Genomic DNA, 15944 nt, shown 5'->3' with positions numbered 1-15944 from the left:
GTCTTGGTGATAAGTAACTAAGACAAAGTGAATTCATGACTATAAAATGCTTTCAGTCTTTCTCCTGCTTTCACTTCCTTAAAGACTAAACAAAATTAGATTGTCTGGAGAAAAAGAATGAAAAAATGACCTCTTTTGTACATGATTCATCTCTGTGCTCATACTCAGCTCACTAGGTACACGTTGCTTGTAAATTTCAACTCAAATTTTAGGGTAGGTTTACAATTACAGTAAGTTTTGCACTATTGTGGCACAGAGGTCAGTTTTGTTCAGTAAAAACTGCAAATTGATTAGTCTCCATCATTGATCCAGGAAGATTCATCCTCAGATAGACTCCTTTTAAAATTTTGTTATGTTCTGTAACACTGTAATATTCAATCCAGTGACAGTCTCCAAGTCAAACACATTGAAAAATGCCTGAATTGCTGGCAGAACACAAGAATCCTGCTTAATTCCAATCCAACTTATTCTTTCAAAATCCTTTAAAAGTAAGGCAGCTCACAGTATCAGCCTTTCATTTGTGACCTGCCCAGCATGGAACTCTAAAACTTAGGAGACAGAACAAGAACACTACATGGACAAAATAATGATTTATTGGAAATATTCACACAAGATGTACAGGAATAATTTCAATTGTTTATTTTTTAACAACACAAAGCTGCTCTATTACCAGACTTATTCATGAACAGGATCAGATTTAGGAAAAATGTTGAATATTTTAAATCCCTGAGAATGATGTCCTCTCATTCTTTTACGCACCCCCTGTCCCTCCTCCCCACAGCCCCCCCACCCTCCCCCAATAAAAGGTGCTGGAAATTTAATTTCCTGCTCAGTTGAGCTTTTAGTGTGTCACCATCCACTCTTTATATCAGCATGAAATTTAAAAATGCAAGCAAGCCCAAGTTCCACATCAAGCTCATCCACATTCAGTGGCAAGCACCCATTTTAAAATTTTAAAACTCCAGTTTCAAGTTGGTGTCCAAGCTGTTTTATAGGTAAGGCTACTGACTCTGAAGATAAAACTTGTTCCCCTTAAATCAGACATGCAAGAAGTCACCTCCTTTTTCTTCTAGCTGGACACAAATAAAGGTTTTTACATTTCATAGAGAAGTATGGAGCTGTGAATGCAAGGCTTTAGGCTTGCTCTTTTTACAGCTGGATTTAAGGGAGCTTAGCATCACAGACCTCCTACTGCACTTTTCTTCTAATTTACCTCATTCCTCAGCATTTTTTAGGTTTATATCAGGCAGAGAGTTTAAGAATGACAAACTTGGGTAGCAAAAGCAGATCCAGGCATAACACATGCACATAATCTGCAGTCCAAGTTCAGACATTTCTCTAGTAAGACTGTTGTCTCTTGTGCAAGGATGTAACATATCCATCACAGAACTCCTCTAATTGACAACCAGCATAAACACAGCATGGAGAACAAGGCCAAATGTGAGTACTTTCAAAAGCTGCAGCTAATATTGGTGCTACCTTGCCAGTGGCCAGCTCTTCAATTGGAGATGGAAAAAAAAAAATCTAATAAACCTCAAGGCATAACTCAACTAAAATAAATTTTTTTCCAATATTAGAGGTAGATTTTATCCAGTATAATATATAACATCTGCTCCTGTAAGAGCAGAGATCTAGGAATTAAATGATTAAGATCGATTTCAACACCTATCTGCTCTTAGAATAATTAAGGCAAGCTTTTTGTATATCCTTCAAGAAAGCAGGCACACCACTCTGTAAAGAGAAAGGCAGAAAAGTTATTCTTGCATAATGAAATCAATAAAAACTATAAGCAAGATGAAAACTCCCTTTATATAGATCAAGGATTTCAAACAGATACAGTTCTAAGATCTAATATCCAATTGCCTAAGATACAAGTCTAAGATCTGGTACATAGCATCAAGCCATTCCTTGAATACTTTGGGAACAAACCACATCACTGAAGTTTGCTGGTCTTGAGGCTATTCATATATTCTCTGAAACACAGATTATTTGGAGTTTGCTGCAGAAATTTACCTGCCTGGTTAAAAAACCAAAGGAATTTGACAGGAATTAAAATAAGTAAGTTAATTAAGATGATTGTCATGAGAGCATACAATAGTGAGACAGAAAATATGGGACTGTGTAAAAGCTAGGAACGCCAATATATCTTCAGAAAAAAATAATTCTGCCCAAAATGTAGAAGATGGGTATGACTGCAGTGACTTCACTGCTTGAAACAGATTAGCCAAAGATCATTATCTGTATCCTTTGCTTACCTTGGCAGCCCAGTTGACCAGCCAGGTTGGAATCATGCCACCAGGATTATCAAAATAGTACATATAGACTAGAGAGGAGAGAGAAGTTAGCAGATACCAGTTACCTGAGACTCAGCTCTAACACACTGTGACAGAAACTGTCAGTGTGCATCACTGAAGCACCAACTACAACAGTTCTACTCTAAATTCTGCACAAAAAATTCAGCTTGTCCTGAAGTGAAATGTGAAGTAAATACAGGCATTCCCTGTTAACCTCTGGGAAGCTGACAGAGTCAAAACAGGCATTTAGATTACTGTAAACCATTTTTGGCACCCTGTCTTATAAAATAAGACTGTCTTTAAAAGACTAATTTCAGACAGAAGTCAAGCTCTAGGCTAACCTTTAATCTATACATCTGTCAAACACAATACTTAAATCATTGCTGAGTTAAGAAAATTGCAGCAGAGTCTCCCCAGCTCAACTGTCTGGCAGGAAAAGAAGTACAGACTGGGGGTGGGATGGGAGTGCAGAAGGAAGTGATCAGTAGGCTATTCTTAACTACCCAACCCAAATGCTACATAAAAAGATTCTTCACAGTAGTGCACTGCACTGGACATTTAAGGTTTCATTTTAAAGCAACCCTTGGCTTAAAATTTCCAGTCCCACTCTTTGTGTGATTTGCTAATATATACACTCCCTGCCTACACGACTTGTAATACGTTTTCTTGACCTCTTACCTTTACATCCAGCCTTGCCATCACTTTCAATTACCAGGCTTTGTTTATAGCTCTTAACTCTGATAATACCAGGCTTCTCAGGGCACTGAGGAACCACCACACTTTTTGCTAACACAACCCAGATCTTCCTCCCATGCACATCCATCTCCCGGCACTCCCGGATATAGACATACTGCACTGCAAGTTGAGGAGCTATGTCAAAACAATCTCAGTTTGAGGCATGAGGAGCTGACAAGTGAATTCCATCACAAACAGCCTTCAAGTTATTTTTTGCGTCCCTACAGGATTCAATCCTGCAGAGCAGTAAGTCAGCTGTGGGAGCTCTAGCTCTGTGTGGGAAGAGGCACCCACACTCCTTTTCATGCCATATATATTCATGTAGCACGAGGACTGCAAGATCTTAGATCGGTGCAGCAGTGATGGAATCAGTTCATTGTTGGGATTCCTGGATGACAAAGTGGCAAAAACTGCAGAAGGAACAAAAACTTGAAAGGATACATCTCTGTTTGAGAGAGGAAAAGGGTACTTCACTTCCCAGTAGATTACTTTTTCACCATCATATGTTTCCTCATAGAGTTCTAAAGTTGAAAAAAGAAGACTGTTAGGTATTTTTAACTTCTACTGCAACAGAAATATAGATGGTATCAAGAACTGCTCAGATTTCTGACATGAACACATTTTACATGCAACCCTGATGTCAAAATTGATAGGTATGTAGAATTTTAGCAGTAACAGACATTAAGAAGTCCTGTACCAGGATTGTTCAGGAATCAAATAGACAAAAATAGGTGGCCTGTTTTTCTTTGGCTATTGGATTAATTGGTGGGAAAAAAATCCCCCCCCCGCAAAAAAAATCCAAAAAACCCCAGAACATAAAATGAGAACAATTCTGAGGGCAACAGAGTTGAATTCCTTTTCCAACAGTTTACTCATTCAAAGCCTTTCCATCTCAAAGCTAATTCCTCACCTGTGCATGTTCCACACAAGCCTAAGTCACGAGTACAATGTGCTTATAAATTATACTGATGAGTATACAGTATAAGTACAATGTGCTTATAAATTATACTGATGAATTACACAGGATGAGTGCAGCTTTCTAACACCTGAAGACATCTTACATGAGGGATTAATGAATTTTGGAAAAGCTGTCAGGAATTTCACAGCAGTATATACATGCAACAGCAAACCAGAATCTTGAGCAGTTTATGAGCCTTCCTTACACCACCTTCAGTCTGCCTGGAAACTCAAATCAGAAGGCAGCAGAATATGAAAAAAAGTTACCTAAGAATAGTGCCTAAAACATGGCAGTGACTCAGTTGGAGAGTAGTCTGGCATGAAGGAGAAAAATTAGTTCTAATCAAACCACATAATCGAGTTTGAAAACCTATCTACAGTACAGCTTCCTTCCCTGAGGCAGCAACTGCCACTAAAAGGGCAATGGACCTGACGAGCCCTGGGGCTGAGCCAGGGTGAACTGCTGGCTCAGAGTCTGGAGTAAAGAAGAGTGTGATCCTGAAAGGTGGCTCACCTTAACAGTCACAGTGTTTCTTTCTTTACAGCAGACTTGTGCCTGAGATGCTCTATATCCTCCAGAGCCAGGTTTTTGAAAGTGAGGCCAGAATAAACTGATAATCTCATTGACAAGGCAAGAACAGTGTCTCAGATGGGAGATTCTTTCCCTATATAATATATTCCAAACCAGGCTTCTGTTGGCATGCCCTGCAGATCAGCTGTCACCTACAGAAACAGCTTCTCCTCTTCTCCAGCTGCAGCAGTACTGGATGCACCTGGTGTTGTAATAACCCACAACGTTTATGTTTTCCACCAGAGGTCACTGGAGCATTGGATTCACTTAGCTTTTACTCCTAACCACAGAGATTTCCTTTTACAAAGGCACCATGACACTGTTTTAAAGACCCCAATACAACTGTTATTAGCTACCTCATTTACCTGTGAATCTTTGCAAACACAGGAAAAAACCACAATACATAAACCACATCCCACCTGCGTTCACTTCAAACCAGAATACAGCGCATTTTAGTAATAATCTGATTTCATTTAGCATCACTACAAGAGATCACAAGTCCATTCTATCCATAGTAGGGATAGCAGCACTTACTGCTTCAACATTCAGTTATGTGAAATTGTTGGGAAGTCTGATCTCAATCAGGAAGGTGCCACAATCAGGACTAGCAAGTTTCAGTACTGCTCAGGCCCAGCCATTTTGCATCATGCCACAGAAGCACGTGGTACCTCAGTCACTACTCTACAGTTCAGTCACAACTTCCCTGCTGGATTGGTAGCTGCAGCACAAACCAGGTCTCAGGATGTCCACATGTTGTGGATATTCAGAAGCATGCAGAAGCAGTTGCCTTTTCAGCTAAAAAGGCAGCTACTTCTGCTCTAGTCAGGTTTTTATTTCAATGCCAGCCAGCAGTTCAGCAGAGAATTCTCCTTTGGGCTGCCACTGGCATGGCTGTAAGAGCACCAAGGAATAAAAACAGTAACACCAAGAGCAAGAAGGCTCTCAATGGAAGTTTTCTGGGGTTTCTTCCCAAATGTGAAAGAAAAAACCCAGGCTGAACTGGGGTTACATTTAAAACATTGGCTAGCACTTTCATCATATGTACCACCCTAAAAAACAGGTGGGCTTGTGTCAATTTTTAATTAGGAAGGAAAACATTAAGTTATATTTATGCCCTCTAAGAGTTAATTTCTGTGAAATGCTGGACCTATAGCACCAGCACAAGTATAAATTAACAGATGAACAAACCATGGTCAGCAAGGATATAAATGTCAGCTCTGCAACATTATCTAGTTTTTAGTTTAAGGGTGTAGCTTCCCCCAGCAGCTTCCTTTCTTTTCTCTACGAAGGAATTAAAAAAAAAAAAAAAAGTGTTTATTTAAGAAGCATTCATTTCTCCTAAATGCACTTAAAGACTCCTGAAGTAATTCAACAGAATATTTTAACATCCAATTCAATAATGCTGAGTTCCACTCTGACTCTTTGTTTCATTAATGGCAAAATGGCTTTTGTTACAAGAAAGCTACTAAGCATTTTGACAATTAACACTTCTTAATGAAGACACTGCTCCTTAAACTTGACCAAGACTGACATGAGTTAAATTCATGGGTCTCTCTATCAATGCAGCCACTGGCATTATCAGCAATCATTCGCCACGGAGCTGTCCTAAACCCAACAAGCACAACATTTAACCAGTCTTTGGTTTTTAACACTGCTCTTTGTTCAGCAAAACACTTGGACCACTTTTGAGTTTTACTGGCCTGCTCTGACTTCAAGCACAGGCTTAAAAAGAAAAGGCTCCCCATCTTTAAAATAAATGGATTACTAGATATCTACATCAGCTGAACCCTTACCTTGTTCATGCTGACTTAGGATGTTTTAACAGCATATGGATATCCAGGTTTAATGCCCTTTTTTAAAGACAACATTAAATAAACTTAACTAAATTAGTTGTTCCTTTCTCTATAAAAGCCATACACTCTCTATACACCCATTCCTGACTGTAAAATGTGGCAAGAACAACCCATGCTTTCAGGAAAAAATATTCCATCATGCATCAAACTGGTGGAAGCCTGAGGAAAAATTTTCACAATGACATTAGCCTTTGAAATAATCTCCCCAAGGCCAAATTTTAAGACTCAGCTAAACAGGGTGCTGGGCCATCTTGTCTTGACTGCACTCTCACCAAGGAAGTTTGGACCAGATGAACCCAGAAGTCCCTTCCAACCTGCTATTCCATGATGCGCTGCTCCACTGCCATATGCAAAGATGCACAAAAGGTACCACCCCATTTCTCCCCAAGACATGTACTAAAAGCATTGCAACTAGAAGTTACAAGGTGCTCCAGCATAACCAGTGATGCCAATCATATGCTTTAACCAATATGGAAAGAATTCATTCCAGAGGAAAGATAAATACTGTTGAGACATCAGAGATTCCGTATCAGTGTTTACTTGTGTATTTGCAGAGTGCAACCTTATCCCAAAAGATATTTAAGTCTGACCCAAAGTCTTTGGAGGCAGTAACTTCAAAATAACTTTGAAGAAAGTTTTAGTCAGAACAATCAATGTGGACTCCAGCTTGCTTTTACACTGCCTAGATGAGCTTACCTTTAACATACTGATCCCACTCTTTTCTGAAATCCAAGTCCATGTAGACATCTGCACACAATTTTGGGGAAATGTCAGCAAGACCACCAAAAATTTTATATTCATAAAGTCCTGATTGCTGTGGAAACAGAATGAAGAGAGGGAAAGTCACACAGGAAAGGGAAGTACTCTGCCATCAGGGAGAACAGCTGAAGGAAGTTAGGTGGGGCACAAATTACAAATATACTCAAGAGCTGTGAAAGCAAGTGCTCAGAAAACAATATAAGATTCAGTCTTTAACCTCTCAACTTTTTGATCTATACATGAAAGTGTAAATCTAGCCAGGCTGACCTGCCCTGCACAATGGCTGTTCCTTCCCTTACACCAGTACCCTTTTACTTCATCAGGAGTTCCAGAGGGAGCATGTTTCTTCACAAACACAATCCCCTTTTCATCTCCAGTGGTCAGTGTGAACTGAATCCTGCCCACAATGAGGTTTACCAGAAGCATTAATTCTTGCAGCAAGTTAATTGTGCTTACGCATCAGGCTGGGATACAAGAAGGCTTTACAATATCCACACTTATATACAATGCACTCATATCTGCCTTGAATATTTACCAGCTATTTTCTTTCAGAAAGCTGTATGCACTGAAAGGATGAAGTGCAGGATATCTCCTGTTTTAATGTTATTTTCAACATATGGTAATTCCATCTGTGCTTATAGAGCAACGTTTGTACCATTGTTAGTACGAGTTCAGGACTACATTAAAACAATGAGAGTTCAGGACTAAATGAAAACAATGAGAGTATTTAATATTTACAGTGTAGAAATCAAATCAAAGCATTCCCAAGGAAAGGAAAAGAAGAATTATACACCATTCTGTTAGTGAACAGATGAATTTTCTTTTCCTTGTCTTCACAAATCAACTCCAGAAGATGAGGATTTCAAGTACCAGAAAATAGTAATGTGAGCAAGAAGCTTAAGCTACTCATCTTCACTGTGGCTTCACTGAAGCACCAATCACTAGCTTCAAACCTGAACTATTCAGTATCTGTGTAACCCCATGCACTCATCATCTTTCTAAGAGGCATGAACATTTTTATTCTCACAAGAAAAACGGCAATTTAGAGTAAGAAAGTTAAAGAAAGAGTGAAATGTTTCTGTTTTTCTGAGGCATGGCATCAGGAGAGTCAATCAGCTTGGCTGGAATGCAGCACTGAGCAGGAAGGCCCAGATCTATTTGTGCAGCCTGCAGAAAAGGTGGAAAGACAAAGCAAAAAAGAGAAGACAACAGGAAGAATAATTACTGCTTTCAGCTGCCTGGACTACTGCTGCTGCAGGGGAGCTGCAGTTCAGTAAGTACTAAAAGCTAATTTTTCCAGTAACAACTTTAAACAAAGACCCTACTTGTAGACTTCATCTTCTCTTGCAGCAATCTGAAGCAACTGAAAGACAAAACAGGAGATTTATTTCCCAGAAGAGTCACAAGATTGGTCTTGAAAAGGTCCCTTGCATCCCACGCAGTCTGTCCATGCAGCCCAACTAGGGGCATTGTACACTACATTAAAATTGACAGACACCTGTAAATGGGTTTTTTTAGTTTCAAATAGTCATTTTAGCTCTACAGTCCTTCTGTATAAAAGCACAAGAGGATGAGGAGGAGAAGCCTGAGAAACTTTCCATCTCACCAGCTGCATTCATACAATAGCAGCACAGCCACTGCAGTAAGCCAGGGCTTCCCTGGTTCCATGTGCCTGGCTAAATCCAGCCTCCAGCTTCCCAAAGTTCCTTTGCATTTACAGTTCTGGGTTGAGCTCTGATCCTAAAGCCTCTACTTCATCCACTCCATCAGGAACACCCCCAGCACCCTGAACTCCAGCAACTCACTAATTCTTGCATGGATACCTGGCAGGCACTCCAGCCTCGCACTGTGAGCACCTACTGTCTTGCCATTACATCCACACTGTAAACAGGGACTATTTATCACCAAAGAAAATTCCAAGGTCCGTGAAGTGATGGTTTTCTAAAGAGGCTTTCCTCACCCCATTGTGACTTTAGCACAGCCCTGTGTGCCTGCTGTTTTTTTTCTAACATTACCATGTCTGAAATGATTTCCCAGAATACAAATACAAAATTGTCATGCAAAATACAGCATGAAGTCCAGAAGGAGCTGAGAGAACTATGACCACTCAGTTAAAAAAACAATATATTTATATATAGATTTAGAAGCCAGTATTGAATAATAAGTCTCTGTCAGAATGGAAACACTGTCAATCACAAGTCAGTTCCTAAACTACGGAAGTTCTTTAAAGATGTTAGTCACCCCAAAAGGGAAGAATTTCATTCCAACCCTTTCTGAACTACCTCCTGATTTTAGAGGGCGAAGGGTGGAAACTCAGTGTGCAGGGAGTTCTGAGAGAGGCAGGAAGGGGGGAGGGCTCCAGGAGAGAGGATGCTATACACGGGCGGGGTTCGGGATGTTTAGGGACACGATTCCCTGACCACAAACCCCCTCCGAGGGGGCTCGGGAGGGTGGCACATCGAACACCTGGGAATTCCCCATCCAGCTGCTCACACGCTCGGCGCCGCGGGGTCACTGCGGCCCAGCAGCTTTCCCATCAGCACTTAATGGCATTACCCGGAAAGCTGCTTTCTGCGAGCCTGGAGAAACCGAGCCCAGGCCTGTGCGGGGAACCCGCGTCTGCGAGCAGGGTCGCGCGGGCCCCGCATCCCCGTCACCACCGCCCCCATCCCCGCCACCCACGGCCCCCCGTCCCCGTCACCACCGCCCCCATCCCCGCCACCCACGGCCCGCCGCATCCCCGCCACCCACCGCCCCCCGTCCCCATCACCACGGCCCTGGTCCCGGTCACCCACCGCCCCCATCCCCGCCACCACCGCCCCTCGGCCGCTCCGGGCCGGCAGCCGGAGCCCGCCCACCTGGTGGTACAGCCGGTAGATCCGCACACCCATGGTCTCCACCAGGAGCTGCCAGGGCCCCGCCGCGGCCGGCGCCGGCTGGTCCAGCTCCCGGCAGGCGGCCCCAAACTGCTCCTCCGAGAAGCCCCGCGACAGCAACTCCTCCGCCTCCGGCGGCGCCGCCGCCGCTCCCTCCAGCTCCGGCGGCCCCGCCATCCCCGGTGGCGGCCGTGCAGGCTCAAGCGCCGGCCGGACACTGCCTCCGTCCGGCCCGGCCCGCCCCGCTCCGCCCCGGGGCCGGGCCCGCCGGACCTGCGGGGCCGGGGGAGCGGGCTCGGGGGTCACGGCAGGTTCTTGGCACGTCCCTGCCCTGCAGGTGCGCTCCGGGCGCACTCGGGCTAGGCGCGGTCTCGGTGGGGGTGCCTTCGAGTGTGTGTGACATTGGCCTGGTGCCAGAGCGGTGTCCCTGAGTGTGCTGCTCAGGGCCTTTGGGGTGTTCCCCAAGAACGCACACTGAACACTATGGGCACGTGTATTTTTGTATGTCTTCACATTTTGACAGGCAGTTTTCCTTATGGACTGTACATACAAGAGTATTATATAAAGAACCCAAAACTGCTGTACAGCTGCTTGGCAGGTGCGTGTGGCCCTGGCCCACGCCACGGAGACCCAGCCAGCCTGGCCGAGAGGAGGGGAGCAGGCTCTGGCCCATGGCAGACTGGGCTGCACTGGGGTGGACAGGATGGAAGGGGACAGAAAGCTTTCACTGGGATGAGCTCCCGGGCAGGAGGAATCCACTGGCAGGGACACATTTTGTATCTTGCTCAGGTTCTGCAGTGACACCACCTATCACACTCAGCCAAGCATTAAAGCCTTCAAAATGTGACTATGGCAGGTTTTCTCGAGGAGTTGTAAATTAGTTTTCATTACAGCTTTATTCTTCTAATTCCTGTGAGATTTCCGTGCTGAACACTGTCTTCAGAATAAAACAAGGAGCTCTGAGCAGTGGGACATCATCAAACCTACTGACTGGCAACAGCAGTCAATGTATTTGGTGTAACCTCTGTGCAAGGCTGGAATAATGTAGTGTTTCTAGCTTTCCTGCTAAGTGGCTGAGCTCTTTGACAAAGAGTTTACTTATGTCAGCTGTTCTTTCCAGTTCCAGTCAATTGGTTTTGCAAGCAGAGCATGAGGATTTCTGGCAGACTGGTTTGGACATACAGGCTGACCCTCTTCCTTGCACAGTCCAGAAAACTTTTGGAGAGAGCATTTTGGCAGAAGGCAAGATTGCATCTCACAAACTTCCTCCCAGTATGCAAATTTGATGTCAGAACTTGACCTTACCATCCTCATAAAATAATGTAAGTAATAAATAAATAATAATAATAATAAATATCTGCTCATATCTTACCTGCTCTCACTTCCCCACTGAGACTGCTTGGCAAACATTTCAGTTTTTTTATTTTTTGTAGTAATCTTATGTGTGTTATTATTATTATTACTAATATTTATATAATAGGTATAAATATTTTGGCTTATTTTTTGTTCTTTCTTTAAACATTAATTAAAATGGCATGCTCTCAGTGAGCCCAGTTTGTTCTCCAAATATCAAGGGAATACATTTCTTATGGCTGATCCTTTATGAGTAATTTCTTGGCTAAGTTGTCTTGGGTGAAGCTGTGCTGCCCACCCAGCTGAGGAGCTGGTCTTTAAAATGGAATTTGAGGCAATGGCCTGGAGGTGAGATTAACTTAGTTTTTCTTGCAGAAATATTTCTTTACTTTTGCAAAGCTTTTATCAGATTGATGTCTCACTTTTAAGTCCCATTCTTTCTCTGAAGTAGGGCTCAGTGAAACTGAAGAGCTTGTGGCTCTTGTTTGCACAGAGGTGACTTTGACCCAGTATGAAAAAAGAGGAGTTGTGAGTCAAGAACTGATCTTTAACATGCAGCTAGGGCACATGCCTGTGAGATTACCTGATCTCCTTGTTTGTGCAAAAGGACTGAAGTGATCACAGCTCCATGTTGCCTATTATTTTAGAATCAATGTTTTGCATTATATGGTTGTCTACATGGCATCAGCAAGTTGGCTTCAGCTGCCTGACCACTCCCTGTTTCCCCAGCACTTTCATGGAAAAAGAGATTTATCTCACAAGGCCACTCTAGGGACCAAAGCTTTCGAAAAAGGCATTACTATGTGACCTTTTTTTCTTGGTAAATAAGGAGGGGTGATTACTAAGAAAGCACAAGCTGTTCTGAGAGTTTATTTTTTGTTTTCATGTATGTTTATGTACTTGTATTTCCATGTATTGCCCTTAGCTTACGGATACAAGCTGAAGTTTGAATCCAGGTCCTTTAGAATCTTCACTGCTGGGTAGTGGCTGTAGGATGGGATGAGCTCAGGACTGATTTTCTACTGCTCTGCCCCAACACTGTGGGACAGCAACTGTGCTGGGCCAGCTGGGTGTGGGAACATGAACCCAAAGGCAGCCTGGATACAGCAAAACCCAGTCCCACACATGGATTAGGGACCCAAATACCATTCGAGTGGAAATAGAGGGTTACTATTCTGGGACAATGAGGGGGAGTTTCAAAAGGGCCCATAACTTGATCTACATACTTGGTGGACCTCAGGCTTCAGGTTAGTTACCCTATAGTGTAGTAGTTAGCATACCTGGATTTCAGCCAGGCTTTCTGGTATGGGAAGGTTTAGCTTTTATCCCTGGTGGTGTTTAAGAACAGGTTGGACTGGGCTTTTAGTACCTGGTCTAGTAGAAGTTGACCCTGCCCATGGCAAAGGGTTGGAATAAGATGGGATGATCTTAAGGATCCTTCCAATCCAAACCATTCTGTGATTGTATGATTCTATTTAGCTGCTGCTGCTCTGAGTGGGAAATATACCTCAAGGCAACTTGCTGATTTGGGCTATCAGTGGCATTAATGTACCTAAATCTTCCACCTGTTTTTAGAATGGAAATAAGTCTGTATTAATTCCCTGCTAACACCTAACCTTCCCATTCCTGAAATCAGTACTGGGTAATCCAATGAATTCTGTGGCATGGAACAAAACCAGGAAACTGGACAACTCCTACCTCAGAAAATCATATTGGCTAGAACTGAAACCAGCAATGAATACTACACTGATGTTGTCAGGCCCCAGGTGATTTTCAGTGTTTCTTTTGAATATGGACATCCATATGTGGGAGAATGTTCCCAGCTATATTGTGTTTTCCTCTATCTGTCTCTGTGTGGCACTGGTGCACTTTGAAAAATCTTGAAGATGAACTAAAGATGTGGGATTTTGATGAATTCAGCTGCTCTGCAGACGTTTATATACTACTGTAATTCCAAAAACTTTGCAAAACTGCTGAATAGTCCTGCCCTACCATTTATACAATTTGTACATTTGCATTTCTAGTACACACAGCCAAAGCAATTATAAGCTTTGGCTGTTGCTTTATTGGCTGCATCATGTAAAAGCCTCTCACAAATTGTTTCATGACTTTTACAGTTTGCGAAAAGACAATTCTTCATCCAAAAAACTGAGAAGTAACAACAGCATCTCCCATCACAGCCATGCATGTGTAAGGCAGTCTATATTCTCCTCTCTTCTATGAGTCAAAGGGAAATCTGTTTTTTCAACATTTTTAGAGTGTACAGAAAATATAGCCTGTCCGCTACATCAAAACATTTATATATTTTATATATTATATATATGTTTATTTATGATATGTTTTTATTCCTAAATATTTAGGCAGGGAGGGTGATTTTTACAAAGAAATAGCACAAAACATGCACTGCTTGAAATGTCATAAGTGGCTATTAAATACTGGTTTATAATGGCCTTCTTCATAGAGTTGAATTGAACCCCAAACTATGACTGTTTCTGTATGGAGTATCCAGTTTCAACAGAGTTCCACCCAAATAGAAGAGGATTCAGAGGGTAACTGGAGTTCTGCAGTTTTTCTACCTTCTGATAGTAAGTATTTTTTACCTTTGGTAGGTAGTTTATTGTGCTGGACTCCTGGTGTCAGAACCCATCTCTTTCATTTGGCCATGTCTGTTTTTGATTTCCATCTTTCAGCCACAGTTTCTCTGGAAAGTAACACACTCCCAGTGCAAATAAATGGGAGATAAAGAGATGCAACCTATTTACCTGGCCCTGAGAAAAGAGGGGTAATTTTAAACTTCATTGTAGGAAGGAAAGGATTTCACCATTACCTCCATGACCTAAAATGACTCATTCAAAAGATAAGACAGCCTATTCAGATCTTCACTTGGTTTGGTAAATAGTTATCACTACCACACCCTCTACTTTCTTAAATTGTTTACATGGATGTAGAAATATTTCCAAACATTTCCTTTAGCAGGGGATGCTAAAGCAGATGATATATATAAAAAGCTCTCTTTTGTGGGAACAGTAAGAACTGGTCTTACTGCAATGATTCTTGTTTTTTTTTCTTTTTTAACTACCCTTTAGGTCAGACACTTGGCTTACTGTAAATTTCACAGAAATCATCTATTGTGTAAGAGAAAAGCTGTGTATTTTAACTTTGTGCAATATTTTAGATAGATCTTCTGTATAAATTTAATCCTAAGGCTTGCAGTGAAGTAGGACACAGAAAGACTCATCAGACAGGAAGTAATTCAGCCAATGGCCTGTATAGCTTAGTTTAGAACTCATAACTTTCTTTCTACTGTTGGAGAGTCAATAACAGCTGGCTGAAATGCTCCATGTTCATTAGACAGACCATTTGCAGAGGGAACAGTGGATGCTCTTTATACCCTGCCTGCTAGGGTAGAGAAGGAAAGCAAATGAAATGAAATGTCTCTTGACACTATCCACTAACTTGGACTAGTCACTTTTTCAGCTTTTTGTCTGCATTTCCCTTCATGTCTTTGAGCCCTGTAAATTCTTTGGGTGACTCAGTGCAGGTGGAAAACCAAGAAAAGAGATCATTCATATTTTGAACTTAAATCTCAGCTGAATCTGCTGCTTGCTGCTGCAATAGTCTCTACTAAAAATCCTGGTTATGGTGAAATTACAGTGCCTGGAGTTTGCTTCCATGCTTCCCCCGACTTGGCCAGGAAGCTGCCACGGTGGCCAAAGATTCAGAGGTTCTGTAACCAAGTTATGCAAGGTTGAGGAATTGGCTTCTGGTGGTGTGATGCATCTCTCTGCTAATTAAAAGCACATGTCTACACAAGGAATGCAGCTCTTCAAATGGGAACTTCATGTAATTATGAAAGCAGTAGGAGATAAGAATAATTGTTTTCAGTTCCAGATATCCTGTCTTCTTCAGCACTGCAGGAAGATTAAGTGAAAGTCAAGCAAGGCAGTAACAAAGTTCACATGTACAGCAGGATAACTGATGTTGACCAAAGCACTAGTAGGATCTAATAGAGTTCAAAGAAAATTCCTTTCCATATTCCCAGCCACCAAAGAGGTTTCTCACAGTCGTTATAAGCACATCCATTTCATGAGCCTCAGTAACCACAGAGTGGCTGGTTTGCACAGCTATTAACTAACTGGGGGGTAAACTGTGTTCATGAGAGAGGAGCTACAGCATTTTATGGGAAATTATTTGCTTCTCTGGCTTAATTGGCTTTGGGCTCCTTTTGGACTCCATTCCTCATCACAAAACACATACATTGCATAGCATGGCAAGGACAATTTATAATATATTGAACACATTGAAAGGGCACTTTCTGAAAGTTTCACAAAATGCAGTAAACTGATGTGTCTGTGTGTGGGCTTAGGGATAAAATAAAAGGAAAATTCAGTGGCAGGTTAGGGAAAAGGTAAGAAAAACTAAATGAATAAGGAGCCCACAATGGTTGTACTTTGCCAGATTAGTGAGTCACTGTTTGCTGTGCTGTTAAGGCCCAGGAGACTGTTAGAAACTCAAAGGAAGCCATGAAGTATTGCAAGTGTGTTTC

At 42.1% G+C, this 15944-nt stretch overlaps 1 protein-coding gene across 1 annotated transcript; it reads right to left on the bottom strand.

Annotated features, from left to right (window-relative positions):
• Positions 1–839: 839 nt before the first annotated feature.
• Positions 840–10271, bottom strand: PCTP (phosphatidylcholine transfer protein). Its single transcript, XM_059864444.1, has 6 exons — positions 10028–10271; positions 7107–7224; positions 3471–3550; positions 2973–3144; positions 2256–2323; positions 840–1731 (listed from the first exon to the last, which is right to left on the bottom strand). The coding sequence occupies exons 1-6, from the start codon at positions 10220–10222 to the stop codon at positions 1666–1668; spliced, it is 699 nt and encodes a 232-aa protein (XP_059720427.1). The 5' UTR covers positions 10223–10271; the 3' UTR covers positions 840–1665.
• Positions 10272–15944: the final 5673 nt, after the last annotated feature.

Source organism: Haemorhous mexicanus, chromosome 20 (genome assembly GCF_027477595.1).
Source record: "Haemorhous mexicanus isolate bHaeMex1 chromosome 20, bHaeMex1.pri, whole genome shotgun sequence".
Taxonomy (NCBI): domain Eukaryota; kingdom Metazoa; phylum Chordata; class Aves; order Passeriformes; family Fringillidae; genus Haemorhous; species Haemorhous mexicanus.
Note: the sequence above shows the minus strand (reverse complement) of the source record. Positions and strands in the feature narration are given on the sequence as shown.

Coding starts and splice junctions, on each gene's coding strand:
- PCTP (XM_059864444.1), bottom strand. CDS start 10,222: ATGGCGGGGCCGCCGGAGCTGGAGGGAGCGGCGGCGGCGCCGCCGGAG. Junction 2,324..2,972: donor TGGCAAGGCTGGATGTAAAG/GTAAGAGGTCAA, acceptor TCTCCTCTCTAG/TCTATATGTACTATTTTGAT. Junction 1,732..2,255: donor TGGTCAACTGGGCTGCCAAG/GTAAGCAAAGGA, acceptor TTCTCTTTACAG/AGTGGTGTGCCTGCTTTCTT.